Source organism: Mus musculus, chromosome 7 (assembly GCF_000001635.26).
Source record: "Mus musculus strain C57BL/6J chromosome 7, GRCm38.p6 C57BL/6J".
NCBI classification, from domain to species: Eukaryota; Metazoa; Chordata; class Mammalia; order Rodentia; family Muridae; genus Mus; species Mus musculus.
Genome location: NC_000073.6, coordinates 43653965 through 43679268, shown reverse-complemented (window position 1 = coordinate 43679268; position 25304 = coordinate 43653965). Strand labels below are relative to the sequence as shown.

At 49.1% G+C, this 25304-nt stretch overlaps 2 protein-coding genes across 11 annotated transcripts in view; one reads left to right on the top strand and one right to left on the bottom strand.

The window, feature by feature from the left end:
* Nucleotides 1-967: 967 nt before the first annotated feature.
* On the bottom strand, nucleotides 968-7298 carry Ctu1 (cytosolic thiouridylase subunit 1). Of its 2 annotated transcripts, XM_017322170.2 has the most exons (4): nucleotides 7194-7298; nucleotides 3623-4165; nucleotides 2249-2842; nucleotides 968-2134 (listed from the first exon to the last, which is right to left on the bottom strand). In XM_017322170.2, the coding sequence occupies exons 2-4, from the start codon at nucleotides 4128-4130 to the stop codon at nucleotides 2088-2090; spliced, it is 1149 nt and encodes a 382-aa protein (XP_017177659.1). In that variant the 5' UTR covers nucleotides 4131-4165; nucleotides 7194-7298; the 3' UTR covers nucleotides 968-2087. The 2 variants fall into 2 exon arrangements, with proteins under 2 accessions (XP_017177659.1, NP_663557.1); NM_145582.1 differs by having other exon boundaries at nucleotides 971-2842; nucleotides 7194-7238.
* Siglece (sialic acid binding Ig-like lectin E) overlaps nucleotides 7225-25304 on the top strand; it is a 23163-nt gene continuing 5083 nt past the window's right edge. For 2 of the 9 annotated variants that reach the window (XM_006541318.4, XM_006541319.4), the window contains exons 1-6: nucleotides 19095-19575; nucleotides 19781-20059; nucleotides 20249-20296; nucleotides 21474-21731; nucleotides 22650-22743; nucleotides 22937-23177. In XM_006541318.4, coding sequence (XP_006541381.1) covers nucleotides 19137-19575; nucleotides 19781-20059; nucleotides 20249-20296; nucleotides 21474-21731; nucleotides 22650-22743; nucleotides 22937-23177 — 1359 coding nt within the window. In that variant the 5' untranslated portion in view covers nucleotides 19095-19136. Of the gene's footprint in view, nucleotides 8121-8364; nucleotides 8477-19094; nucleotides 19576-19780; nucleotides 20060-20248; nucleotides 20297-21473; nucleotides 21732-22649; nucleotides 22744-22936; nucleotides 23178-25304 lie in introns of those variants that run through there. The other 7 variants (XM_030243127.1, XM_030243129.1, XM_030243126.1 and 4 more) reach the window with 7 other exon arrangements.

Here is a 25304-nt window from a genome sequence, read left to right as displayed (position 1 = left end):
CAGAAGAATTCATGTATATTTAAGAGGCATTTAACTATTATAAATTATTTCGATGACTTAAAAATGTCAATACTGAGCTGTATATTTTTAAGTAAATTTTTAAAAAAAGGAAAAAGCGACAGTCACAATCACTCGTTATTTGTTTGCAATGGCCCTCCCTCCGCCCCCACCCCAGACTGAAAATTTGTGGAGGGGCTCCTGTCTCTGCCCACTGCAGCTTCCTGGCACTTGCAGGAGGACCAGACAAAAAGATGTCCAATATTTGCTGAATGAATATTTGACCTGGTGCTTTATAAGCCTAGGGGGACCTGATGGCGGCAGGGCATCCACCTTTGCTTTTTAACTTATCTTAATTTGGTAAATAGAGACCTATGGAGTCACTTCCAAGAGGACAGGGCCACAGAGGCTAAGGAGCACCCTTTGCCCAATGTTGGGGGAATGATCCAGGGAAGTTTTTAGTACTTTTGAGGAACCCTCTTCTTGGGAAGGTTCTTCAGCCTCTCAACTTCTTAATATGGCAAGGCAGCACCCAGAAGCCTGGAGCCCCCTGGTGGCCAATCCCCAGTATACAGAGCCAAGCTGGACATGGACTTGGATAACTGGACTCTCATCTCCCAAGATAGGGGTGAAGGCAAGACAGTTCCATTTTCACAGGAGGAAATGGCACCTTAGAGAGGTTAAGGCAGAGACTCAGCACAAGTTCTGTCTCCAGAGTCCAAGCTTGGGGTGCCCTCCTCACTCACAACAGATACCAGGACTGGGCAAGGCAGTCACCCTATTATAGATAGGACTGGTGACAGGCCCTGTGGTCCCTTGAAGTTGCCATGGGGAAGAAATGAGAAGGTAGATATAAGCACTCCAAAGCAAAGATGAAGTCCCCTTGAAAGCAACGTGTGTGATGAAGACCCGTATGTGGACACTCTTACTTTCATTTCCTATTGCTGCGATAAAACACCAGACCAAAAACATCTTTCGAGAAAAAGTTTTATTTCAACTTACATTTTAGGTCACACTCCATTACTGAGGGAAGTCAGCAGGAACTGAGGCAGAGGCCATGAGGGAACACTACTACTGACTGGCTTACTCAGCCTGCTTTCTTATAGTATCCAGGATCACCTGCCTAGGGACTGGACCGCCCACAGTGGGCTGAGCCCTTCCACATCAATCATCAATCAGAAAATGCCCCACAAGCTTGCCTGTAGGCCAATCTTATGGAAGCATTTTCTCAGATGACCCCAGCCTGTGTAAAGTTGACAAAACAAAACCAAAAAATGGCCAGCCAGGACACTAACTCAACAACCATGTGAAAACTACAAATTTGGTTCAGAACCTATCAGCTCAGCAGACCACTGGCTTCCAAAGACCCACAAGCTAAGAAAGTCATCAGATAGTTCCTCAGACTGACAGAAGGGATTTCAGCTTTGCTATAACCTGTCTACCTGCAGTTCACACCGACATACTTGACCAATGTCTTGATTAATGACTTTCTATTGTCCTAGGGCTGTAAACGTTTGTGTAACTGCTCCCACGGCAGTTTCCCAGGCAACCTCAATTCACATACCCGCCCATGGAAGGTCCCAACTGGTTCAGAACAAACTTTCTCCAGTTCCCGTAGGTGCGAGAGCTGTGCCTGGATGAGACGGGTATAGTGACGATTGTGAATATTCCTAGTACGCATGTGACTTTGTTTACCTGACTTGGGAAAACAGAAAAGGAGGGCCAGGGCTCTCTGAGCCCACAGAGGTGTGCGGGAATGCATGGGTGTTGGTCCCTTCTCTCTTAGAGCTGGTAGCTGTGCCTAGAGCGCCCTATACTTCAAGGTTCATGTTGCTCTACAGGGCCCATCCTTCCATGGGGTACAGGTAGGACACGGGGCTCAGGTTGCAGGGCACTGGACACTTTAAATAATCTGCAGGGCTCAAGCGACTCTGCAGGGTACAGCCACTCCACACGGAAACAGGTCAGTCCCAAGGTGCCGTGCACTGAAGGGAAATCACTTCACAGTGTATAGATTACTCCACAGTTGCAGGGCAGTGGGGTACAATCACTTCCCCGGACACAGGGCAATGTAGAGTGCAGAGCTCAGGTCACTCCGCCACGGGGCTCAGGTCACACTGCGATACACAGGTGGCTCCTGCCCGGTCCCCTCCATTCCCAAGGCTCAGGTCCCTCTGCGATACACAGGTGGCTCCTGCCCGGTCCTCTCCATTCCCGGGGCTCAGGTCACACTGCGATACACAGGTGGCTCCTGCCCGGTCCCCTCCATTGCCGCATGGGTTGGCTTTATCTTTCGGTTGCTTGCAGGTGCAGGGTCCTGCTGGGGCCACAGGGTCACTGGTGACTAGGCTTGGGTTCCCAGGCTGTGGAGGCTCAACTTGCAGCACACGGCGGCCCTTGCCGATGGCCAGGCGCGGCAGGCCTCGGTTGAGGCCATCCAGGAGGGCACAGGCCTGGCAGAGCTTGTGGCTGGCCAGGGCTCCGCAGCGGGAGCAGGTGCCTGGAGGAGGGGGCTTTGCTGCCGGAGCCAGAGCTAGGCGCTCTGCCGAGTGCACGAGGTCCAGCACGGCTGATGGTCTGGCCGCCTCCAGGAGCTTAAGCAGGTCCCGGGCATGACCACGGAAGGCCTCAGGGGCATACACGCACTCCTCGGAAAAGTAGCGGAGATGGCGGAAGTGCGCATACAGCACCACCTCCTTCTGCGAGGCAAACTGCAGAGGCCGGCACCTGGGAAGTGCGCACCCCTCGCCCGTGGAGCCCAGCACCCCACCCCTCGCCAGCCTCCCAGCATCACCACGCAGGAAGTTCATGAGCACCGTCTCAGCCATGTCGTCAGCGTTGTGGCCTGCGGGAGAAAGAGCTCAGGTCAGGTGAAGGATTAGGACAAAGAAGAGAAGGTAAAAAGTCCCAGCTCATTTCCTGGTTTGAAAAGTTACCGAAATCCACCAATCCCTGAGCCTGAAAACCCAGCACTCTGACTTGAAATGTCACCAATCCCCACCTTGGAAATCTTCACCCTGTAAACTCTTCCATGTTAAATACTCTAAGCCGGTCCCCTGCTCAGTACTCCATGGCTTCTCACTGCAGCAGAGGCAGCCACCTTCTTGTGTCACTTTCAATCAATCTCTTGTGCGAGATTTGTTGTATGGTGTGACTCTGTGATATTCCTTGGCTCCTGACTGCCAAGATACCTTTCCCCCTCAGAGCTGTGTCACCGCACTCATAGCCTGCTGTTGCTCTTGCCAATGGCCAGACTCAGTAGGCCCCAGCTGAGGCGTGTGTACAAGCCTGGTATTTACACGAGGAGGGGGGCCCCAAGAAGCCCTGGACAACAGGAAAAGTGGAGAAGAGGCCGGGAACCCCTGGAGCAGATGAGAGGACCCGGTAGATCCTCCCTAAGGAGAAAATGTAAAAGGGACCATAGAGACACTGGGGCCTGGGAGAGTGGAGGTGGGCGTTGGAACGAACACTCAGAACCCAGAGATAAAAAGGAGGGACAGTGGAAGTTCTCAGCACCATAAAGGGGGGGGGGGGAGTGGAGACCCCAGCCCACCCCACTATCTTGCACTTCCTGGCACACTACTCTTCCACACCCACACCGTTCCTGCTGCACACCAGTGCTCACCTGTCACAATATGTGTAGCTCCCACAAGGCGCGCACCCTCCTCCAGCGCGCGCCTCCGCAGCACCCCGCAGAAGGTGCAGCAGGAGCGACTGCGGCCGGAGCCTGCGGTGCTGCGGGCCACGGCGTCCATCGTCCAGCCCCCGAAGAGATCTTCGTAGGCCACGATGGTGAGCGGCAGCTCCCAGCGCGCCGCCTGACTGCGCACTGCCTCCAGCGCGGCGTCCCGGTAGCCGCCGATGCCCTCATCCACCGCCACCAGGTGCAGGGTGATGCCCAGGCGGGGCGCAAGCTCACGCAGCACGTGTGCCAGCACTGTGGAGTCCTTGCCACCAGAGGCACCCACGGCCACTACAGCGCCCGGCGGCAGCAGGTGCCCGGCAAGCACTGTATGTAGCACCTCAGCCTCAAAGGCAGCACAGAAGCAGGAGCCGCACAGCGCCTGCCCAGAACGTGGGCGACGGAGGGCAGCACGGGTCTTGTGACAGGAGAAGCACGTCGGGGCGGGCATCTTGAAAGAGAACTGGGTCGTCTGAGAGGTCTACACTGTGGAGGAGAGAGAAGGGAGTCATCTGGGGAGTCTACACTGCAGGGTTGACGGGAGAGAAGAGGGGAGGGGACCACACAAGATACCCAAAAGGGAAGCTGGTTATCCAGGATATCTGCATTTCAGAGCTGAGGGGAGAAAGAAGTGGATCACACGGATAGTCTGTGTTGTGGGGAGGCTGTGGAGATGGCGTCCTACTGAGTGGCCCTGACACAGGGGAGCCCACGGGAAGGGCAGCTTCTTCCTATACCAAGAAAATAAAAACCCGACGACAGGGTTTCAGGGAGACAGAGGGGGAAGCCATGCAAAGGATAGACAGAATGGAATTGTGTCTGTTTTAGGAAATGGAGCACAGTTTTGCAGTCACTCTTGCTACAGTCTCAATCATAGACAACTTCCAGAGCTGACCAGATCCCGGAAGAGCTTGCTACTCGGAAGCAGAGGGCTCCAGATGTTTGGATTTTAGTAGGGGAGGTAAGATACTGGAACCCCGCATGAGGTCCTGATTGCTTCCCCTGGAAGGCATAGTGGCCTCTTCTAGGCACACAGAAGCTGCGTGCATCTCCTCTACATCACCAGCTGTAATGAATCAGTAAAATCTCTCCAAGCTCAGGCCTCTCCCCCAGACCACCTCATCTCCAGCGTGGACTACCCGGGAGCATCCCGCCTTTCAGAACAGGTCAGGCTGTCCCTGGGATTTACCACAATGACCAGAATGATCTGGCAAATATTTGTTTACTGTCAGGAACTTCCATGAGGTCAGGACCGGTACCACTGAGCACTGCATCTCAACTCCGACCTCCCTGATTCCTTTCACCGAATGGTGTCCTGCAGTGGAGCTCAGGTCTGTCCTTCCAGATGCTCAGACTAGAAGCCCTGAGGTCTAGGACCACTCTGGTCACTCATCCTGTGTGGGGCTCAAAATTCAAAGTCCAGTCTTGACTTGTTCTCCAAAGGTCCCTAGTCCATCCTCAGAACTCATGCTCAGATCCCCTAAAAGGATACAGCCAATCCTTCTGTGGCCTCAGATGCCAGACACTTCCCACCTACTCCATGGCCAGGGCTGCAGTAGAATTCTAGTAACTCGTCAGGAGTGGTAACGCACGCCTTTAATCCCAGCACTTGGGAGGCAGAGGCAGGCGGATTTCTGAGCTCAAGGCCAGCCTGGTCTACAAAGTGAGCTCCAGGACAGCCAGGGCTATACAGAGAAACCCTGCCTCGAAAAACCAAAAAAAAAAAAAAAAAAAGAATTCTAGTAAATCGCTGTATCTAGGGTAAACTTTAGAATGAAATGGTTGTCTTTCAGTGTACCAAGAATAGACATCAAAATGAATTGTTCTCTAGAAGTACTTTGACCTTGAAGACGTCATCGCAGAAGACGTAGATCATTTTCTATTGTCTATGAAGTTGTTTTCTGAAGGAGCTTTAGGGCCTTGGCATGACTTGGTACAAGACAGTCCTGATACATATGCGATGTCTTGCATTATTGAGTACAGCAAACAGTCCACAAGAGGGACCAAAGTTTCAGGGGTGTGATGTTTCCTTTGATGAGGAGTTTTGGTTTGAGAAACTTTTTAACCCCCCCCCCCAAAAAAAACAACTTTTGTGAAGAAAAAAAAAGACTACCTCCACCTAAATCTTCACATATTATTTAACTATGCAACCTAATTCTTATTTTATTTTAAAAGTTTTTCTGCTGCCCAGAAGTACCTGTCCTAAAGGAGACACAACCTAAAGTAAACGCTAAATAAAAAGAAAGAGCCTGACGTTCAGTTCATTGAGGCTGGACCTCCTTGCTGCCTTGGAGCCCGATTACATTCTAAGGTGACCCTCATTGTTTGATTATCCTGCACAACTCAGAACACTGGCACAGCCTGCTTGTCTGGGTCACTGGTCTCTGCCTTGGCCTCCCCTCCTTCACGACAATTTGCATATAACAACCTGCAGATCCAGCCCAGTTACCTTTTTGACAGGTCCGTGAATGATGCTTGGGAGGCCCCGTGGCTCCTTTCCAGAATGCTCTCAAGTATCCCAGGAACACTCCTTTCCTCTGGCCCAAAGAGTTCTTTCTGATCACTGAACCCAGCAAGCAGCCCTCAAGACTCCCCTAACTCTCCTGGCTGAGCACTGCCCCTTGAACTATCCTCCTCAGCCTTTGTTTCTCCCCTTCCTCTCGCCCGGATTAGGTTCACACCAGTCTCTCCTCACTTCTCCTCACGCCCTGCCCAGCAAGCCCTAGAATCATCAGGCTCAGAGGTGCCTCCAGGCTTGACCTCCTAACGACCCACTTAGGATCCTTGCAGGGCACCTTTCAAGTGCTCCCCAAATCTGTCCCTTCTGCCTGGCTTATCTGTCTCCTGAGAGTGCCCACCACCTTCTACCCCCGCATTTATGCAGAATGGCGTGTAAATACACTCTCTGTTCTCAGTCATCTAATCCTGTGAGGGGGTTGCTATTGTAAGGAGTAGCTTACAGACACACGCAGAAACAGAAAAGGGGGATACCACATCAGTAGTAGCCCTGAGATCATGGAGGGAACCTGGTTGATAGATATATCAGTAGTCTTTAGCTGACGGAGCGAACAGGGCTTATGCTAATTAAGTAAGTATCTGGGATGATGGGGGAAAGAATTGTGTACAGACTGGCGGCAAACCCCCGAGGTAATAACAGGCGTGGTGGTGCACGCCTTTAATCCCAACACTCAAGAGGAAGTGGCAGTTGAATTTCTGCAAGTTCCAGGCTAGCCTGATCTACAAAACAAATTTCAGGGGTGCCTCCGGGTGGCCAACTCTCCTAAAGGGCAGAAGAGGCGTCACCAGAACATATTTAACAGGGGCAAGAGAAGGCAGATGATCTGTTACCACCAAATGAACAAAGCGGCCTGGCAAGAGACCAGACTAGGAGATCCTGGCCAGAACGCGAGTTGACAATCATAAAAGCGAGTGCCAAATCTCTAGAAAGACCTTCAGCTCTCCCGTGGCACCATGGCCCCAAGCCCGTAGGAACCGGAGGAAGAGGAACACTAACCTGAGTGGAACGAGCTGAGTACTCTGCCTGCCACGCGGAAGCCTGGAGCGGAAAAATGCCCTGGGACTACAATTCCCATAAGGCCTTGAACTGCTTTGCCTACGACTTCCAGAATGCAACAGCTCCAGACGCGGGCCTGTAACTCTACAGCAGCTTGGACTCCAATTCCCAGAAACACTTGAGAGTACAGCTTTCCTTCTGCCAAATGCCTCCCCACGGGCCGACTCTGTAGGGCGCACACCAGGGCCTGGGAACCGAGCCCAGAATCCTGATGTTGTCCGGCAACGCGAGGTCACCAGAAGGGAAGTTGAAATCAGAAGTGGTTGAAATCAGAATGGCTGCAGTATAATTTCCTAGTTTTGTGGACTATCATATACTTCTGCTACTTGCTTGCTTCTCAGTCTCTGTTACTGTTTCCCCCTCCCTCTTCTCTGTGTCTCTCTCCCTTGCTCTCTCTTTCTTTGATTCTCTCCCCAGGATCTTACCATGTAGCCTAGGCTGTCCTGGAGGAACTAGCCATATAGACCAGGCTGGCCTTGAACTCAGAGACCCACCTGCATCTGCCTCCAGAGTGCTAAGATAAAAGGTGTATGCAATCTTGCCCCTTTCTGTCTTCCTTCCTTCCTTCCTTCCTTCCTTCCTTCCTTCCTTCCTTCCTTCCTTCCTTCCTTTCTCACAAAGGTGGAAGGAGTCCAGATGACACACAGCTATGTAAGCTATTGTAATACACATCAGTAAATTGTCGTCTTGTACTGTTTAAGGTCACCGGGAACCTGGCGTCCCAGCCCGACTTTAGACCCAAGCATTTTGTCTTAAAGCGTTCTCCAAGACCGCTTCCTCAGTCACCAGCCGGCTTCCTGGTCCTGTGAGAAAGTGAAAGAGAACAGCCAAATAAAGTGGAAACGCTACTTCCTTAAGAACAGGAGAGTAAGTTCTTAGAAGAAAAATAGTGTATCCTTGAACACAGATAGGATGGGACCCATTCCCAGAGACCTCTGCTACTTCTCATCCCATAGGACATCTGTGGTGGGAATGGTTAGTTGGGAGTCTGTCTTCCTGGGATCCTCTTCTTCAGCCTCCTGCAGACTGTGTGTGGTTCCCAGCTTCCCCAGTCTGTTTCTACTGGATGTTTGTTTCATGTCTGACCTGGTGCCCCATTATCTTTCTGCAGTTTGCTGTTTATGCACTTGAAATGAAAAGCATTCCTACTGTGGATCATTCTCCAGTTTCAGACAGCTTTCTACCGACGAACCACACTCCAGCCCCTCACTAGGGGATTCTAGGTAGGGACTCGATTATTGAGCCACTTACTACCCAGGAACTTACTGGGAAATTCTAGGCAGGGGTTTTAACACTGTGCCACACCCTAGCCTCTCATTAGGGGATTCTAAGTGGATGCTCTATTACTAAGCTAGGTATATTCCCAGCACCTCATTGGAGAAACTCTAGGCAGAGGTTTTAATAGTGAGCCATGCCCCAACTCCTCAGTATTGGTATTAGGTAAGCACTCTAATACTGAGCTATAGCCCCAGAATGCACCACTTCTATGCTTTTTAAATTTAAACAGGGTCTCGCCATGTGGCCAGTGCAGTCCTCAAACTTATAATCCTTTGCCTCGGTCCTCCAAGTAGCTGGAATTACGGCCCTGAGCTACCAGCCTGGGTTCAGCTCCGTGGTTCTCAACCTTCTTAATTTTGCAACTCTTTCACACAGTTCCTCATGTTGTGGTGACCCCAGTCATAAAATTATTTTTGTTGCAACCTCATAATTGTAATTTTGCTGCTCTTATGACTCATAATGTGTGTATCTGTGTTTTCCAATGGTCTTAAGCAACTCCTGTGACCCCAAAAGGGTCACAGCCTACAGCATGAGAACTGCTGACCTAGGCTATGGGAATAGTGCTTCAGCACCACAGATAGAGCGAGCTTAGATAGATAGAGCGAGCTTAGATAGAGCAAGCTTAGAGCGAGCCCACTTGTCTGGCCTGTCTACTCTGTCCTGTGGTCCTTATGTGCCAAGCCCCTCTTCATCAGCATCCCAGACAAATTGATTCCAGCTAAGTAAGGGAAGAAGGAGAAAGACTTCACCACACTGCAGAGAATCAAGGACCAACGCAGACATCTGGTTGGTCCCCTCCACAGCCCTAAAGAAATGTGTGACCAAGTCCTGGGCAGGCAGTTTTCTGGGGTCGGTGTTGTTGTGTAAAATGGAGAAACTTCCAGGTCTGGGGCTCAGGGGGGAGCACACTAAGAGGTCCAGAGGACTAGGGATTCCTAGGAGAGCTCATGAGTTGGCGAACTTAAGTCTCAGTTGTTCTGAGTTCTTGAGTGAGGAGAGAAAGAAAGGAGTCCAGGCCCCACCTTTCTGGTTGAGTTTATGGCTTCGTGTCCTAATTTGCTTCCCTGCTGCTGTGATAAAACACTGACCGGAACTAATTTGCATTTATTTTAGCTTAGAGAGCACAGTCCATCGTTAAGGGAAGCCATGGGAGGAGCTCAAGTCAGGAGCTTGAAGCAGAAACCTTGGAGGAACTCTACTTACTTACTTCCTGGCTCACATTTAACTGCTTTCATAATACTAGGAGGACCACCTTCCCAGGAGTGGTGCCATGGGAGGTCCACCTTCCCAGGAGTGGTGCCATGGGAGGTCCACCTTCCCAGGAGTGGTGCCATCTACAGTGTGCTGGGTCCTCCCATATCAGTCAGCAATCAATAAGATCTCACATAGGCCAATGGGATTGAGGCAATTTCTCAATTGAGGCAATTTCCTTCTTTTTACGTTGTCTTAGGGTTTCTGTCACCTTTCCCCAGTGACACATTTACTCCGACAAGACCACACCTCCCAGTAGTGCCAGTCCCTATGAGCCTATGAGGCCGTTTTCATTCACAGGGCCACAGAGGTCTTACCTTTCTGTATTAGTCACGGTCCCCGTGGGCTGCGGCTTTGCTCATCTTTTGCTAAGCATCAGAGCTTATTTGTGTCTTAAGAGATGTGAATCAACAAGGCCACACTGGCTTCACTGCACCCTCAGTTTTGTTCTGGGCTCTTTCAGGACGTGACACTTGAGAGGGCAACCTTTGCTGGGGCGGGATGGCTGACCTCAAGCACTCACCCACACAGGCCACTCTCCATAAGAGAGCCAAGAATTCCTCAGGTTTCTAGAAGCCCCATAAATCTATGAGTTGAGGATTGAGGTTGAGCTATTGGGGCCTCAGAGCCTTTTAAAAGGCACACATTTTAAAAACCCAGGCATGGTAGCATGCACTTGTAATTCCAGACTCACCGGTAGGGGGTGGGAAGAGACAGACAGACAGAGGACTCCCCCGCCCCTGATTTACTGGTTAGCCAGTTAACTTACTGTTAAAGCTTATGTCTACCCGAGAAGCCCCAGATTAGTGAGGTTGTCCTCTGACCTCCACATGCATGCAAACATGAGGTGACTCTTCCTACATGAATGTACCCTTCACACACATACATGATCATAGGCTCAATTCATATTTTAGGTTGGGGTCTGGGAACCACCACGCAAACCACTCAGACAATGATCTCGGTCAAACGGGGATACTTTATTAGATGGCACACCCCAAGACTGATCAATCAGGGCCATAGATCAGACTTGGGAGGTGGCTGTGACATTGAGTTAGGATCCTATAGGGTTTTTAAGCCTAAAATCCACAAACATTTGTGCCAAGTTAATTCACAAGTCAGGATGTAGGGGACTTCCTCAGGAACATGTCTTGCTTATACACGTAATGCTGCTCCCATTCGTAGGGGTATTCAACTGTGGTGAGGATTTGCCTTGCCTAACATTCATGTTCTAACTTGCCTACTAGCATGTCAGTTACCCGTGCAATATGTCTCTTTCTGCCAAATACAATGTCAGTTCCCAAGGAGGTCTTGGGAACTTAAACTTTACTCCACTCAAAATGGAAGTCTTACTCCAAATAGCTTTTTATATTGGTGCAGGTGTCTCTCTTATGTTGGGGTCCATTCCGAGGGTGGCTTATAAAAAGGGAAAAATCATAAAAGCTCAGACACAGGTGCAGGAAGTGCTGCCTGGCCATTGGTTCTGGTCCAGACTTCTTGGGGCTAACTATACAAAGCAGTTCTAGATGACTTTTATTATGATGGGAAAACACCAAAGCATAGACTATAACAAGATATGTAATTGAAAGACTCCGAAAGGAGCCCCTCGCTCAGGCCTCAGGACAATATCGGACACCCAAGAACTCACGATAGACCGAGCTTGTTGCAAACCACATGAGGCTTTATTCGGGGAAAGCCAGAGCTCTGGGGACGACTCATATACCACGCAGGGAAAGAGGTCCCAGTTTTTATAGGCCCTCGGGGGAGAAAGGAGAAGGGGGAGAGTAGGGGATTTCCAGATCTAAACAATGTCTATTCTCAAGAAATGGGTATGGGAAGGGTACAAGGAAAGAGTCTAATGAAGGTGCAGCAATGGGCACACACCACCTGGTCAGAACATTGGCAGACACACAGGTTCGAGGAGTGGCCAGAGCATTGTGCACCTCTATTTTTCTAAATCAGTGAAGCTAGTTCTGCTAACACTGACATCTATCTTGCCAATTTCAGGGCTTCTGTGACCTTTTACATTCTGTCAGGATCTTTCATAATCAGCTTGGCATGAGAACGTTTCCTAGTAACCGTGATTACAGCATTTGAGAAAGTTTCCTTGTATCATTAGTAACAGCACAAAATGGCCCGCTTGAAAGATAACAGTTACCTAGGCCTTAACACTTTAGAAGAGGCAGAGATAATGATGATGATGATGGTGATGGTGATGATGATGGTGATCAGTGTCTCTTATACTGAGTGGAATGTCATATTTGTATAGGAAATGCTTGTGGTTGTTTAGAGAATACTTCCCTCACGTGCTCACTCACTTAAGCATGTGATGCCTTGCATGATCTGTTGTGGGGCGGAATCACAACCTCTCAGGGATGATGAGAGGATCAACGAGACACGTACATAGAGAACAACTTAGTGCCGTCACTTCCTATCCCCGAGGATGGGCAGCACGGAGTCTCCTCGGTATGTCCATGCTAGCCCTTTGACTCCAGACCAGGGCCTCTGTTCTGTGTGACCAGGCTCTTCTGCGGGGACAGCAATGGCTCAGTCTCCATTGACACCATGGACAGCATCATCCTCTTATTTAAAGCTCTCCAGAACCAGTCTGTCCTGGGCAGAGACAGAGGGCATCCCCAGCTCTCATGGGCATACCTGTCACCCATCAAGATATTGCTTCCCGTAGCGAGAATTTTGCTTTCTTTGAAAAGCACAGACATACTATGGTAATATGTTTTTATTTTAGTCCCAGGTGTGGGATATGGGGCTGCTTCAGGTTGTCCACAGCAGCTGACTGTGATTTGCAGTCAGTCATACTCTAGCAGGGGTGTGATTTTGCCAGCTGCAAATAGTTTCTGCAATTGTGTGACATTTGAAATTCAGGGGACTTTTCAGAGGGTATATAAATGCTAGAGCCCTAATAGGTTGGGTGGTTGTTGTTGCTGGGTTGGTCGGGGTTTGTTAAGTAGTTGTTAAGAAGAAACAAGAAGAAATTAAATATCCTGATGGTGAAGATCAAACTTGCCCCAAGGAACTTTACACTCCCAATCAGCAGGAAGTAATCTAATGATAATATCACCCCTCCCCCCTCTATCCTTTTTTCTCTCCTATCTATAGTTAGGAGAAATTAGTGGTTTCAATAGGTTTGGCACCCATAGACTTGTGTGTTTGAATGCTTGACCCACAGGGAGTGATACTATTAGGAGGTATGTCCTTGTTGGAGGAAGTATGTTATTGTCAGGGTGGGCTTTGCCAGTCTTCCCCTGGATCCCTCCAGAACAAGATGTAGAACCCACAGCCCCTTCTCTCATGCCTGCCTGGATGCTGCCATGCTCCGACCTTGATGATAATGGACTGAACCTCTAAGCCAGCCCCAATTAAATATTGTCCTTATAAGAGTTGCCTTGGTCATGGTGTCTCTTCCCAGCAATGGAAACCCTAAGACAGGGGTTAAAGTGTGGGGGAAAAAAAGAGTGTAGAAGGATGGAAGAAAGAACAACCCACAAAGTAGCCAAAGACGGGCTACAGCTGTCCACTAGATCTGCCCTACCTGCCTTTTCTGGAGACCTGAAGACATAGCATGAATGTGTTCTACCAGGCAAATGAATGAATAATGAATGGAATGAATGAATGAATGAAGTTCCATCCAGAGTACCATGGGTCATGGGCAACAATTCATACGTATTAATTTGATCCCAGTAGACAATAGTTGACCAATGGCGTGTGAGGTGGAGAATGCATGCAATTAGACAATTCCCTGCCCATACTATTGAGATTTATATGGCAAGATACCACAAACTATAAAGCTTACAGATATCAGAGGTTTACTCCTTATAGAGCAGGAGGTTAATTGGTGCCCTGGCAGATTCAATATCCTGTGAAAGTGTATGTTCTTGAAAATGATACTTTGTCTTGTGGTCGAACAAGCAAGCAACCTCCCTTGGGTCTCTTATATAAGTAGCATTAGTCCAATTTGTGTGGGCCCATCCCTGTGACCTAATTCCTACCTAAGTGTGATGGCTAGTTTTATGTCAACTTGACACAAGTAGAGTCACCAGAGAAGGGAGTTTCAATGAATAAAATACTCCTGTAAGATAGGACTGTTGGCAAACCTGTAAGGCATTTTCTTAATTAGTGATTAACAAGGGATGGCCCAGACCATTGTGGATGGGACCAGCCCAGGACTGGTGGTCCTGGATTCTCTAAGACAGCAGACTGAGCAACCCATGGGGAGCAAGCCAGCAAGCAGCACTCACCTATGGCTTTTGGAACTTCCACTGCCTCCAGATTCTTGCCCTGCCTGAACTCCTGCCCTTCCTGATTCTGACGATGAAGTGTTGTTATGTGGAACTGTGAGTTAAACAAACCCTTTCCTCCCCAAGTTGCTTTCAGATTTGGGGTTGCATCACAGCAATAGAAACCATGACTAAAACACTAGACAACTCACCTCCGTGGCTCATTGAAGTGTTCACTACACAAGCATGAGGGTCTGAGTTCAGACGCCCAGCTCCACATAAAATCCAAGGGCAGGGTGCATGGCTGTATTGACAGTGCTGGAGTGTGGGGGAAACACTAGGCAGATGCCAGGGAGTCACTGGCTAGTGGGGGTGGGGTGGGGAGGGGACTACCTTAGGTGTGTGCTTGTTTGTTTGTTTGTTTTTGTTGATGAAATACCCTAACAAAAGCAACTTATAGGAGAACTATTTATTTACACTCTAAGTTCAAGATACTGTTGTGGGAGAGAAGTCAGGACAGCAGGAGCTCAAAGCATCCACAATCAGGAAGCAGAGAGCAATGTTTGGTGGTGCTCAGCTCAGTTTCTCCTTTTCATACAATCCAGGATCCCAGCCTAAGGAATGGTACCACCCACAGAGAAAGCATCTTCCCACCTCAATTCATCTAATCAAGATAAGCCCCCCACAGGCATGAGCAGAGGCCCATCTCCCAAGTGATCTTAGGTTTTGTCAAATTGACCACCACAGAACCTGCTCAAAAAGTAAGGTGGAGAGTGACAGAGGAAGAATATACCCAAAGTAGAATTCGGGATTTTATATGTGCATGCATGTGCACAGGCAAGTGCACTGCCCCCCACCCCAAACACACACACATACACACACACACATACATACACATTCCCTCCACCCACAAGGACCCACGTCTTAACACCATAGCCTTGGGGAAAAGGATCTTAACATTTGTGTTGTAGGGACTTTAGCACTTCCATTCTGGAACTCGGTGTCTTCTGAAAATGAGGAAGAGACATGTGTATCTTCTCAATTCTTAAGGGCTATGTGTCATAAGTTCCTCTCTTAGATACAGATTCTCAGGGTCTTTTCTTCCTGTACTGCTTTTTTACAAAATGGGGACAAGAGAGAACCAGAGAGGCAATGGCCCAGCCCTTCTGACCACTGAATTGCTGCAATTTCTAGTAACTAGAAGAGAGTATTTGGGCGAAGATGGGGGAAAGGTTGGTTGACAATTGAAAATTCAGAAAGTGGCGCTAGAGAAAGAGAGTGAGAGAGAAGAGAGAGAGAGAGAGAAATTGTTAGTTGAGGATGATGGACAAACATACTTAAGCCCACATGTATTAATCAGGGTTCTCTCAAGGAACTGGATATTTATAAAATGAATATGATATATATCACATATATACACACGTGGGGGTTATAGTAGAATGATATACAGCCTATGGTTCATCTACTTCAACAATGGATGACTACCAATGGAAAGGACAAGGACCCAGTAGTTGTTCGGTCATTGAGGCTTAATGTCTCATCTGGTCTTCAGTATATGGTAGGATGCCAAAGACGTGGGCTCTCCCGCAGGAGAAGGCGTGGCACAGATTAAGGATGGGCCTTCTCATACCAAAAGATCTCTATTAAAGGTTTATTTTCTCACTGCAAAAGATCCAGATCAAAAGTGGGTCTTCCCACCTCAAATGATTTAATTAAGGGGGGGGGAACCCTCATAGATATGCCCAATCACTTGGGTTTTGACTAATTCCAGATGTAGTTTCGTTAACAACCAAGACTAGGCATAACAAGGAGCAAATGTAGAAATAAGGAAAGGAGTAGGTGGATGACCCAGGAGGCTCACAATGGGAAGTTTCTTGATGGCATTTCTCTTGTGGTATATCTCTGGGTCACTTTTCGGATGTGTTATGTATATTTTTCCTATCTCAAATGTTTCAAGGAAAACTGACGTAAGTCAAAAGAGACTTGACCTCTCGGGATTATCTCCACTCCCTCCTAGCTCCCACCACAAGTTAAACACAGTCTTCTAGGAATTGCTGACACCATTCCTGAGGGGAGACAATACAAGGCTGGTGTTTCTCACTTTATGTCTTCTGTTCACTTGAACCCCTTAGGAAAGATTCTGAATAGACAAGTGGTCCTCTGGAGCCAGGCAAGAGTAAGAGACAACAGCAGGGAAGAAATATGTATTGGTAGGCTGTGGCCATGACTCAGCAGTAGAGAATGCCAGTGAGAGGGTAGGGGCATGACTCAATAGGAGAACCCTTTCCTAGAGCCTCCCAAAGTGGCACTGATAGTGTGGTTCAGGTTTAGAGCTCCTGCCTAGAATGCCCCAGTGAGGGGCTGGGGATGTGGCTCAGTCGTAGAGCATATGCCTAATGTAAGTGACCCTGAATTTTGCCTCCAACAAGAAACCTTTCCTTGCATAAGGAAGAGAGTTTTTACCTCTTTTAAAAATCTGTGTTACTGGGGCTGGAGAGATGGCTCAGTGGTTAAGAGCACTGACTACTCTTCCGAAGGTCCTGAGATCAAATCCCAGCAACCACATGGTGGCTCACAACCATCCGTAATGTAATGAGATCTGACGCCCTCTTCTGGTGCATCTGAAGACAGCTACAGTGTACTTACATATAATAAATAAATCTTTTTTTTTTTTTTAAATCTGTGTTATTGTAGTTTTCTAGGTCAATGCTTGAGCGCTAGTAGCCCCAACAGACCTAATAGACCTCAAGTCTATCTTCAGGGTCCTGATAAGAAGTTTAGGTTTAATTACAGATCAAGAAGTATGTATGATTAAGAGTCCTGCTAAACGCCGGGCCATGGTGGTGCACACCTTTAATCCCAGCACTCGGGAGGCAGAGGCAGGTGGATTTCTGAGTTCGAGGCCAGCCTGGTCTACAAAGTGAGTTCCAGGACAGCCAGGGATATACAGAGAAACCCTGTCTCAAAAAACCAAAACAAGCAAACAAAGGAGTCCTGCTAATGGTTTGATACAGCCCATCTTTGGCAGATCCTTGTTTGGCTCACAAGGTGTTCCAGTAAGTTTTGTCAAAACGGTGTGGATTCTTCCTGGGTTTTGAGTTCAGCCTGTGGGTATCATCTGGACTTTAGCATTTCTCTTACTTCAGCATGGTACTCCTGTGGAAAGTTTAACTCTTTGGAGCCTTTTATCCCCCCCAAAAAATGTGATAGCAAATGGAAGGCACAGCATCTCTTTAAAATGTCTCCTCTCTCGCTAGATCAGCTACATTAGACTTCCATTTGACAATCTTCTCTCTACCAAGTTTCAGTACAAAATTTCAGCCTCCTTATCCCCTGATCTACTGTGAGTGAGACTCCCCTCTGTAACCTTGCTGTATTTTGGCTTGTGCTGTGTTTGTTTTGACTTATATGTTTTGAGCCTGGGTCTGCTGAAGCCAAGGCTGAGCTGAAACTCACTATGTAACCAACCAAAATTGACATTGGACTTCTGACCCTCTTGCCTCCTATTCCTAAGTGCCAAGTTGGAAGGCACATACTACCACACACAACCTATGTGGTGCAGGAGATGGAACCTAGAGCTCTGTGTATATGAAACAAACACTCTACCAAGCTAGCTATATGTTCAGTTCCCTTGATAGGTTTTAGTGGGAAGAATGTTAATCTCCACCTGTTAGTTGTACTGGCTGGTTTTGTGTATCAACTTGACACAGGCTGGAGTTATCACAGAGAAAGAAGCGTCAGTTGGGGAAGTGCCTCCATGAGATCCAGCTGTGGGGCATTTTCTCAATTAGTGATCAAGTGGGGAGGGCCCATTGTGGGTGGTGCCATCCCTGGGATGGTAGTCTTGGGTTCTATAAGAAAGCAAGTTGAGCATGCCAGGGGAAGCAAGCCAATAAATATCATCCCTCCATGGCCCCTGCATCAGCTCCTGCTTCCTGACCTGCTTGAGTTCCAGTCCTGACTTCCTTTGGGGATGAGCAGCAGTGTGGAAGTGTAAGCCGAATAAACCCTTTCCTCCCCAACTTGCTTCTTGGTCGTGATGTTTGTGCAGGAATAGAAACCCTGACTAAGACAGTGGCAATATGTAAAGTGTTTGTTGCAGTTTTACTCTTAATCCAACTAACTCCTAAATAATTGAGATCGGACTATTATATTGATTTAACAAGCTTTAAGGGCAAAACAATTGAGCAGTACCAGTCTATTATAATCCTCTAAATTAATCCGGCTATGCCCCAGTTATACTTGCATTTTAGTACTGATCTGCTCCCTGGGCTCCAGGTCTTTCTGCATGTCTCCTGGACTGTCTCCTCGTGGTGAACCCCCACTTCCTTTCTCTGTCTCCCTGTCCCTAGCTGGGAGGAAGTCCAGTCCTATTTTCTCCCCGACTCAGTCATTGACTGATCAGCTTCTTTATTGACCAATCAGGGAATAATTGGGTAGCAATGTTTTGCAACCTGATATGGGGGCACAGAAATCAGCATTTGAACAATACAATGACAATCTTTACACACTGCACAGTAACATTATGTCTATATAAACCCCTCTATAGCAACTAGCCATTCAGTCTTTGCTACCACTACTGAATCTCTGGCTGTGAGATACTCGAGGGGCCTGAGATCCATCTCCTAATTGGACAGTGGAGCTTTGGGAACAAGCCTCGGGTCATTGTGCAGAGAGGGTGGGCAGCCAGGACAAGCTGCTAAAGGAAGGAGGGATGCTTCCCAGCCTGTACCTCCCAGTTCCCCTTCTTCCCTATGCCCTAGAACCATCCCCAACTCCACCAATATCATCAGCCTCAGGGGAAGCTCTGGGGGCTCTGGAGGGAGCAAATGCATTTTCACTGGGCAAAAAATGTCACTCAAAGGCCAAGGTTAGTAGAGAAGGAGGAGAGGTGGTCAGGCCCTGAACTGGTGAATGTGGGAGAGGCCATCTTTGGTCTCAGGAGTAGGTCTGGGTGGTAAGTAGCTGATACTCAAGGGTCCTGACAGTGCCTGGGTCTGAAGCTCTTCCTCCTGAGGCAGCCACTTTCCTGGCCTCACCCCTGCTTCCGCTGGGGCTTCCTCAGGGCCTTGCATCTCTTAGTTCCTCAAAGCAGAGCCTGGAGAGACAGTTTTAGCTGGACATGCTGCTGTTGCTGCTGCTGCTGCTGCTCTGGGGGATAAAGGGTGTGGAGGGTCAGAACCCCCAAGAGGTTTTCACCCTGAATGTGGAAAGGAAGGTGGTGGTGCAGGAGGGCCTGTGTGTCCTTGTGCCCTGTAACTTCTCCTATCTCAAGAAGAGGTTGACTGACTGGACTGACTCAGACCCAGTTCATGGATTCTGGTACAGGGAAGGAACCGACAGACGCAAAGATTCCATCGTGGCCACAAATAACCCAATTCGTAAAGCAGTGAAGGAAACCCGGAATCGATTCTTCCTGCTCGGAGACCCTTGGAGGAATGACTGCTCCCTGAACATCAGAGAGATCAGAAAGAAGGATGCGGGGTTATACTTCTTTCGCCTGGAGCGTGGAAAAACAAAGTATAATTACATGTGGGACAAGATGACTCTGGTTGTAACAGGTCAGACATGGTCTGCAAAGATGCCATGGGTTGGGAGCAGTGTACGAGATCATGCCTCAGGGCAGGGCTGGGATAGAACTCTGTCCTGGGAGCAGCTGGGTTTGAGCATCAGGGCTCAGGGGAGGAGCTGGATCAGAGCCGGGGCTTCCTCTGAAGCTGCACCTGATCCCATCCTGATGCTCCATTTCTCCCCTTTCCTCACCAGCCCTCACTAACACCCCCCAAATTCTTCTCCCGGAGACGCTTGAAGCTGGCCATCCCAGCAACCTGACCTGCTCTGTGCCTTGGGACTGTGGGTGGACGGCACCTCCCATCTTCTCCTGGACTGGTACCTCTGTGTCATTTTTGAGCACCAACACTACGGGTTCCTCAGTGCTAACCATCACCCCTCAGCCTCAGGACCATGGCACCAACCTCACTTGTCAGGTGACCCTGCCTGGAACTAATGTGTCCACAAGAATGACCATCCGTCTCAACGTGTCATGTGAGGCTGGGCTGGGATGCCTGTTTTTCTAGTACAAAGTGGTCCCCCAGGTGGGGTCAGGGTCTGGCCACTAGGTCCTAAAATCCTGATAAGGGTGCTTGTCAGGATGACGGCCCCCTGCCATACCCACCTAGGCACCTGCTGGGGACAGAGGGTGGTTGATGAGTTCACTGTGTCATTCTCTCTTAGATGCTCCAAAGAATCTGACTGTGACCATCTATCAAGGAGCTGACTCAGGTAGGTACCATCCTGGGTGGGGGATATAGCATCTCTTCTGTTCAGGAAGGCTGATTCTGCCTCACACTGGGCTCACCCTGGAGACAAGAGGTTCCTTGTTGGGAAACCACTGGATCAACTCCCCTGAAACTCCTAGGAGTTTGCACCGATCAATATCAACCCCACACTTTCCCAGATGTGCAATGCCCCTTGACCACCACAGGTACAGAGTGACAAGCATACAGCAGAGCCACACCGTCCAGGACCTTCTCCCCATTTATGGATCTACCTGCATTTCCCCAGTAGCTATGCTCTGAGTTCTTGTGCAAAGAGACATAGCTACACAGTTAGACACTCAGAACGCATACAGTGCTCTGTTTTCAGAAGCTCAGTGTCCAGTCTATAAGTGACCAGTGTCCTGTCCACATAGGCTGTGAGCCTGGGCTTGTCTACCTGAGGTTCTGAGAGGAGCCAGATGTCAGTAGCAGAGATTGTCTTTGGTCTCTATGACCACAGTACCCAGAACTCATGGATCTAATTCTATGGGTTTCTAGTACCAACGGGCAGCAAAGCCATGGAGTTCCCTGTGCTACCAGCAATGAATAGTGAATAGGTCTTGTATCTATGACAACAGTGTGTGTCTTTGAGTGATAAACCCCTAAATGCATGGAATGTGGCTCAACTCATAGACTACTTGCCCAGCAGGCACAGAACCCTGGGTTCCATTCCCAGAACCGCATAAGCTAGGCACAGTAGTGCACACCTGCACTTGGGAGATGGAAGCAGGAGGATTAGGAGTTGAAGGTCATCCTTGCTACATTGTGAGTTTGAAGCCAGCCTGAGCTATATGAGACACTGCCTTCAGTCCTCAATCCCTCTTTTCTGTCCCTCTGTTTCTGTCGCTCTCTGTCTCTGTCTCCCCCTCCCCCGCCCCCCCCCCCGGCCCCATCTCTGTTTGTCGGACTCTCTCTCATCATCAACTCCAAGTGTATACCTGGATCCATGTTCTCTTTCATTTTGAGGCTTATAGTCAAGTAGTTCACACGGAAATGAGGCAAGTTTAGGTTCTTGCTGTGGCGATAAGTGAAAGCCCATGTTTTCCTGTCCTTTGCTCCCTACTGCTGTGGCAGTGCCCTCTCTGGATTCTAGTGTACCTTTTCTTAGCCACATCACACTGACTCTGGCTCCTTCTCTACAGTTTCCACAATCCTGAAGAATGGCTCATCTCTTCCTATCTCTGAGGGCCAGTCACTGCGTCTCATCTGCAGCACCGACAGCTATCCCCCTGCGAACCTAAGCTGGTCCTGGGATAACCTGACCCTGTGCCCATCAAAGTTGTCCAAGCCCGGGCTCCTGGAGCTGTTTCCAGTGCATCTTAAGCACGGAGGAGTGTATACCTGCCAAGCTCAACATGCCCTGGGCTCCCAACACATTTCCTTGAGCCTGTCTCCACAGAGTGAGTGGTTTGTGGGCCAGAGGCAGGCAGGCAGGAGGAGGTCAACCCCTGTGTCATCCTGGCAGTGTCCCTATTAGCCTTGTTAGCTTCATGGGGGGCAGGGGGAACCTTAGCTCAAGTCTTGCTGAGCTGTGAGGCCTATAATGTTCTGGCTATCCAAAACCTTACTGCCTTACTCCTGCTGTGAGGAGGGTGTGGGTCAGGGAGAGGAGTTACTTCAAGAAACAGCAAATCCTGAACTGAGGGGAGGGTCTGGGACTTAGATGGCTGAGACTTTGATGGCTGGGACTTAGATGGCTGAGCTTTGAGTACAAGATCCTTGCTTCTGCAGGCCAGGAGGAAAGGACATAAAATTCAAGGGCAAACTGAACCAAAGCAAAACAGTGTAAAATAAATGTGAAACAACTCAGAGATCAACCCTGTGTGGTGGCCTGGGTCCCATCCACAGTTGACCTATATCCCCAGCCCACGTTTTTATTTTTATTGTGAGATAGACTCGCCAAGTTTCCCAGGCAGACATTGGACTCAGTGTATAGCCCAGAAACCCCTTGCATTTGAGAGCCTCCTGCCTTTGCTTCAGAGGTAGCTAGAATGACAGGCATTCTTTACTACATCTGGCTGGGGTGAACTATTCCTTTGCCTGTTAGGAATCTGGGTTTGGAACCCAGACCATAATACATGCTGAGATACATTTAATGATCCAATTTTAAAATGCAAAATAATTCTCTACTGCAAAGGATACCAAACAAAGCTGCTGCCCAGCTTTTTATGTCCCCTCTGCCTTCTCTTGTCCCTTCCACCCCGGTCCCTGTTCTGATGTCTGAGCTAGGGTTGAGAAAGGCGGAAAGTAAGTTCAGCTTCCTGCGTGGGGCTAGTGTAGGAGGAGAGGCGAGGTTTCTTAGCATTCTCTGTCTGCAGGCAGTGCAACTTTATCTGAAATGATGATGGGGACCTTTGTGGGTTCAGGAGTCACAGCCCTCCTTTTCCTGTCTGTCTGCATCCTCCTCCTGGCGTGAGTATCGGCCTTGGTGGGGAAGAAAAACCCCAGATGGTGAGGGACCAGCCTGATACCTGACCTTGAGTCCAGGCCTGGGGGAGAGACCTAGGCGGGTGGGGAGCCTGAAGTCAGGGGAAGCTGTGGTCTAGGCATATGGTGAGTGTGTAGAAGTCTGGAAGGTTACAACCCTCGGGCTCCACCGTCCCAGATGGTGGGAGCTGCTTTCCAACACAGGAGCCTCTGTGACGGGAGCACTGGCCACCTTGACCACCTGTCACAGACTTAACTGCAAGCAGAGGGTGGGGGAGTCTGCCAACCGCACTCCTTCCTGCTATACTGAGAGGCTCCTTGGTGTCCTTACACCCAGAGTAAGATCCTACAGGAGGAAACCAGCCAGGCCAGCTGTGGTAGCTCCGCACCCAGATGCCCTCAAGGTCTCAGTTTCTCAGGTGAGTGACCAGTGTGCCTGTGCTCAAGCCCAGGGTCCTCCTGCCTGGACTCCTCCCCTGAGATGGATCCCGGGCTGTTCTGCTGAGTGTGGTCCCAGTTGGGTGCCTACAAGTGGAGCTCTCTAGCCCATTTCCCAACTCAATGATACTAGATAGTGTCCGTCCACACTGCTTGCACTCTGGCTGAGCAGGGAGGACTCAGATTGTCTTTCTCCTTTTTTTCTTTTCCACCTCAAGTTCACAGGTTCTCATCCCATCTCCCTCTTAAGGACACAAAGCTGCAGAGAGGTGTGTGCACATGTGCATGTGTTGTGTGCTTGTAGGAGTATGCATGCACATAGATGCACATGTAAGAGGAGGTGTGTGTGTGTGTGTGTGTGTGTGTGTGCACGTGTGCATGTGTTGTGTGCTTGTAGGAGTATGCATGCACATAGATGCACATGTAAGAGGAGGTGTGTGTGTGTGTGTGTGTGTGTGTGTGCACACGTGTGCATGTGTTTGTGCTTGTAGGAGTATGCATGCACATAGATGCACATGTAAGAGGAGGTGTGTGTGTGTGTGTGTGTGTGTGTGTGTGTGCACGTGTGCATGTGTTGTGTGCTTGTAGGAGTATGCATGCACATAGATGCACATGTAAGAGGAGGTGTGTGTGTGTGTGTGTGTGTGCACGTGTGCATGTGTTGTGTGCTTGTAGGAGTATGCGTGCACGTAGATGCACATGTAAGAGGAGGGGTGTGTGTGTGTATGTGTGTGTGTGTGTGTGCGCGCACGTGTGCATGTGTTGTGTGCTTGTAGGAGTATGCGTGAACGTAGATGCACATGTAAGAGGAGGCTTGAGATTGATGTCTGGGATCGTCCTCAGTGGCTCTTCCACCTTGTCACTGAGGTAAGGCCACTTAACCAACCCCAGAGATCACTGATATGGTTATTTTCACTAGCCAGGGATCCCCTGCCTCTGCCTTCTAAAGCTAGAGTTATGGGTGGGCCACCATATCCAGCTGGCATTTACATCATTCTAGGGATCCAAATACTGGCCTCCATACTTCCACAGCAAGCACTTTACCACTGGGCCATCACCCCAAGTCCCTTCCTTTCATCCACTTGTGAAATATTAAGTACTAACAAGGACCAGGCTCCAAGGACCCATTTTGAAGAACCGTAGAAAACCTTGGACTCAGTCATTATCTATCTATCTATCTATCTATCTATCTATCTATCTATCTATCTATCTATCTAGTCTGTGCTCTAGATTTAGTAGTCCTCTCAGAAAGAGGAGGCGGCAGGCAGGGAGTGGAAGAGCAGCCATGAGGGCTGTGTGAAGAGACAGGGGAAGGATGGGCCACCACAGGAAGTGATTTTGAAGAAGTTGAATGTACAAATCATTTCTGAGCAAACAGACCACTATGAGGAACAAGCTAACTGTAACTTCCACGGGAGAGGAACAATCTGTTACCTCTGTGGATGCCTCTGGATGCAACAGGCAGCCAACAGCTTGGCAAGGGGAGGACAGAGGTAGAGGCATTAGGAAGGATTCTAGAGACGATGTGGAGGAAATCTGGACTGGCTGATGGATCACTCATGAAAGGGATGCATGTGGGCTGAGAGTGGGGTTTGAGTGACAGGGGACGAAGGATGATGAGTGAAAGAGGTTGGAAGCTGACTCGGAGGTTTACCTTGAGCAGACAGGAGGAGAGAGGTGCAGGTCACCGAGGTGAAGAGACTGCAGGAAATAGTTTGCGGCAGAAAAGGAGGAGCGCAGATTGTTTAATTATATGTCTGAACACACACTCTTGGGTGCGGTACCCATGGAGGACAAAAGAGGGAGCTGGGTCCCCTGGAGCTATACGTAATGTGAGTGCTGGGAATTGAATCCTGGTCCTCTGGCAGAACAGAATGTCGTGTTAACCTGTGAGCCATCTCTCCAACGCAGAATGTATTGTTTGACTCACTGATTGACAAGGGTTGAGGGTCCAGGTATACAATGTTTCCTGTTATACATGTTTAGATTTGTGAGTTTTCTTTTTAAGGTTTTACTACATTTTTATATTCATTTATTTTGTGGTGTGTGTGTGTGTGTGTGTGTGTGTGTGTGTGTGTGTGCATGCCAGGGTGTGCATTCAGGAGTTG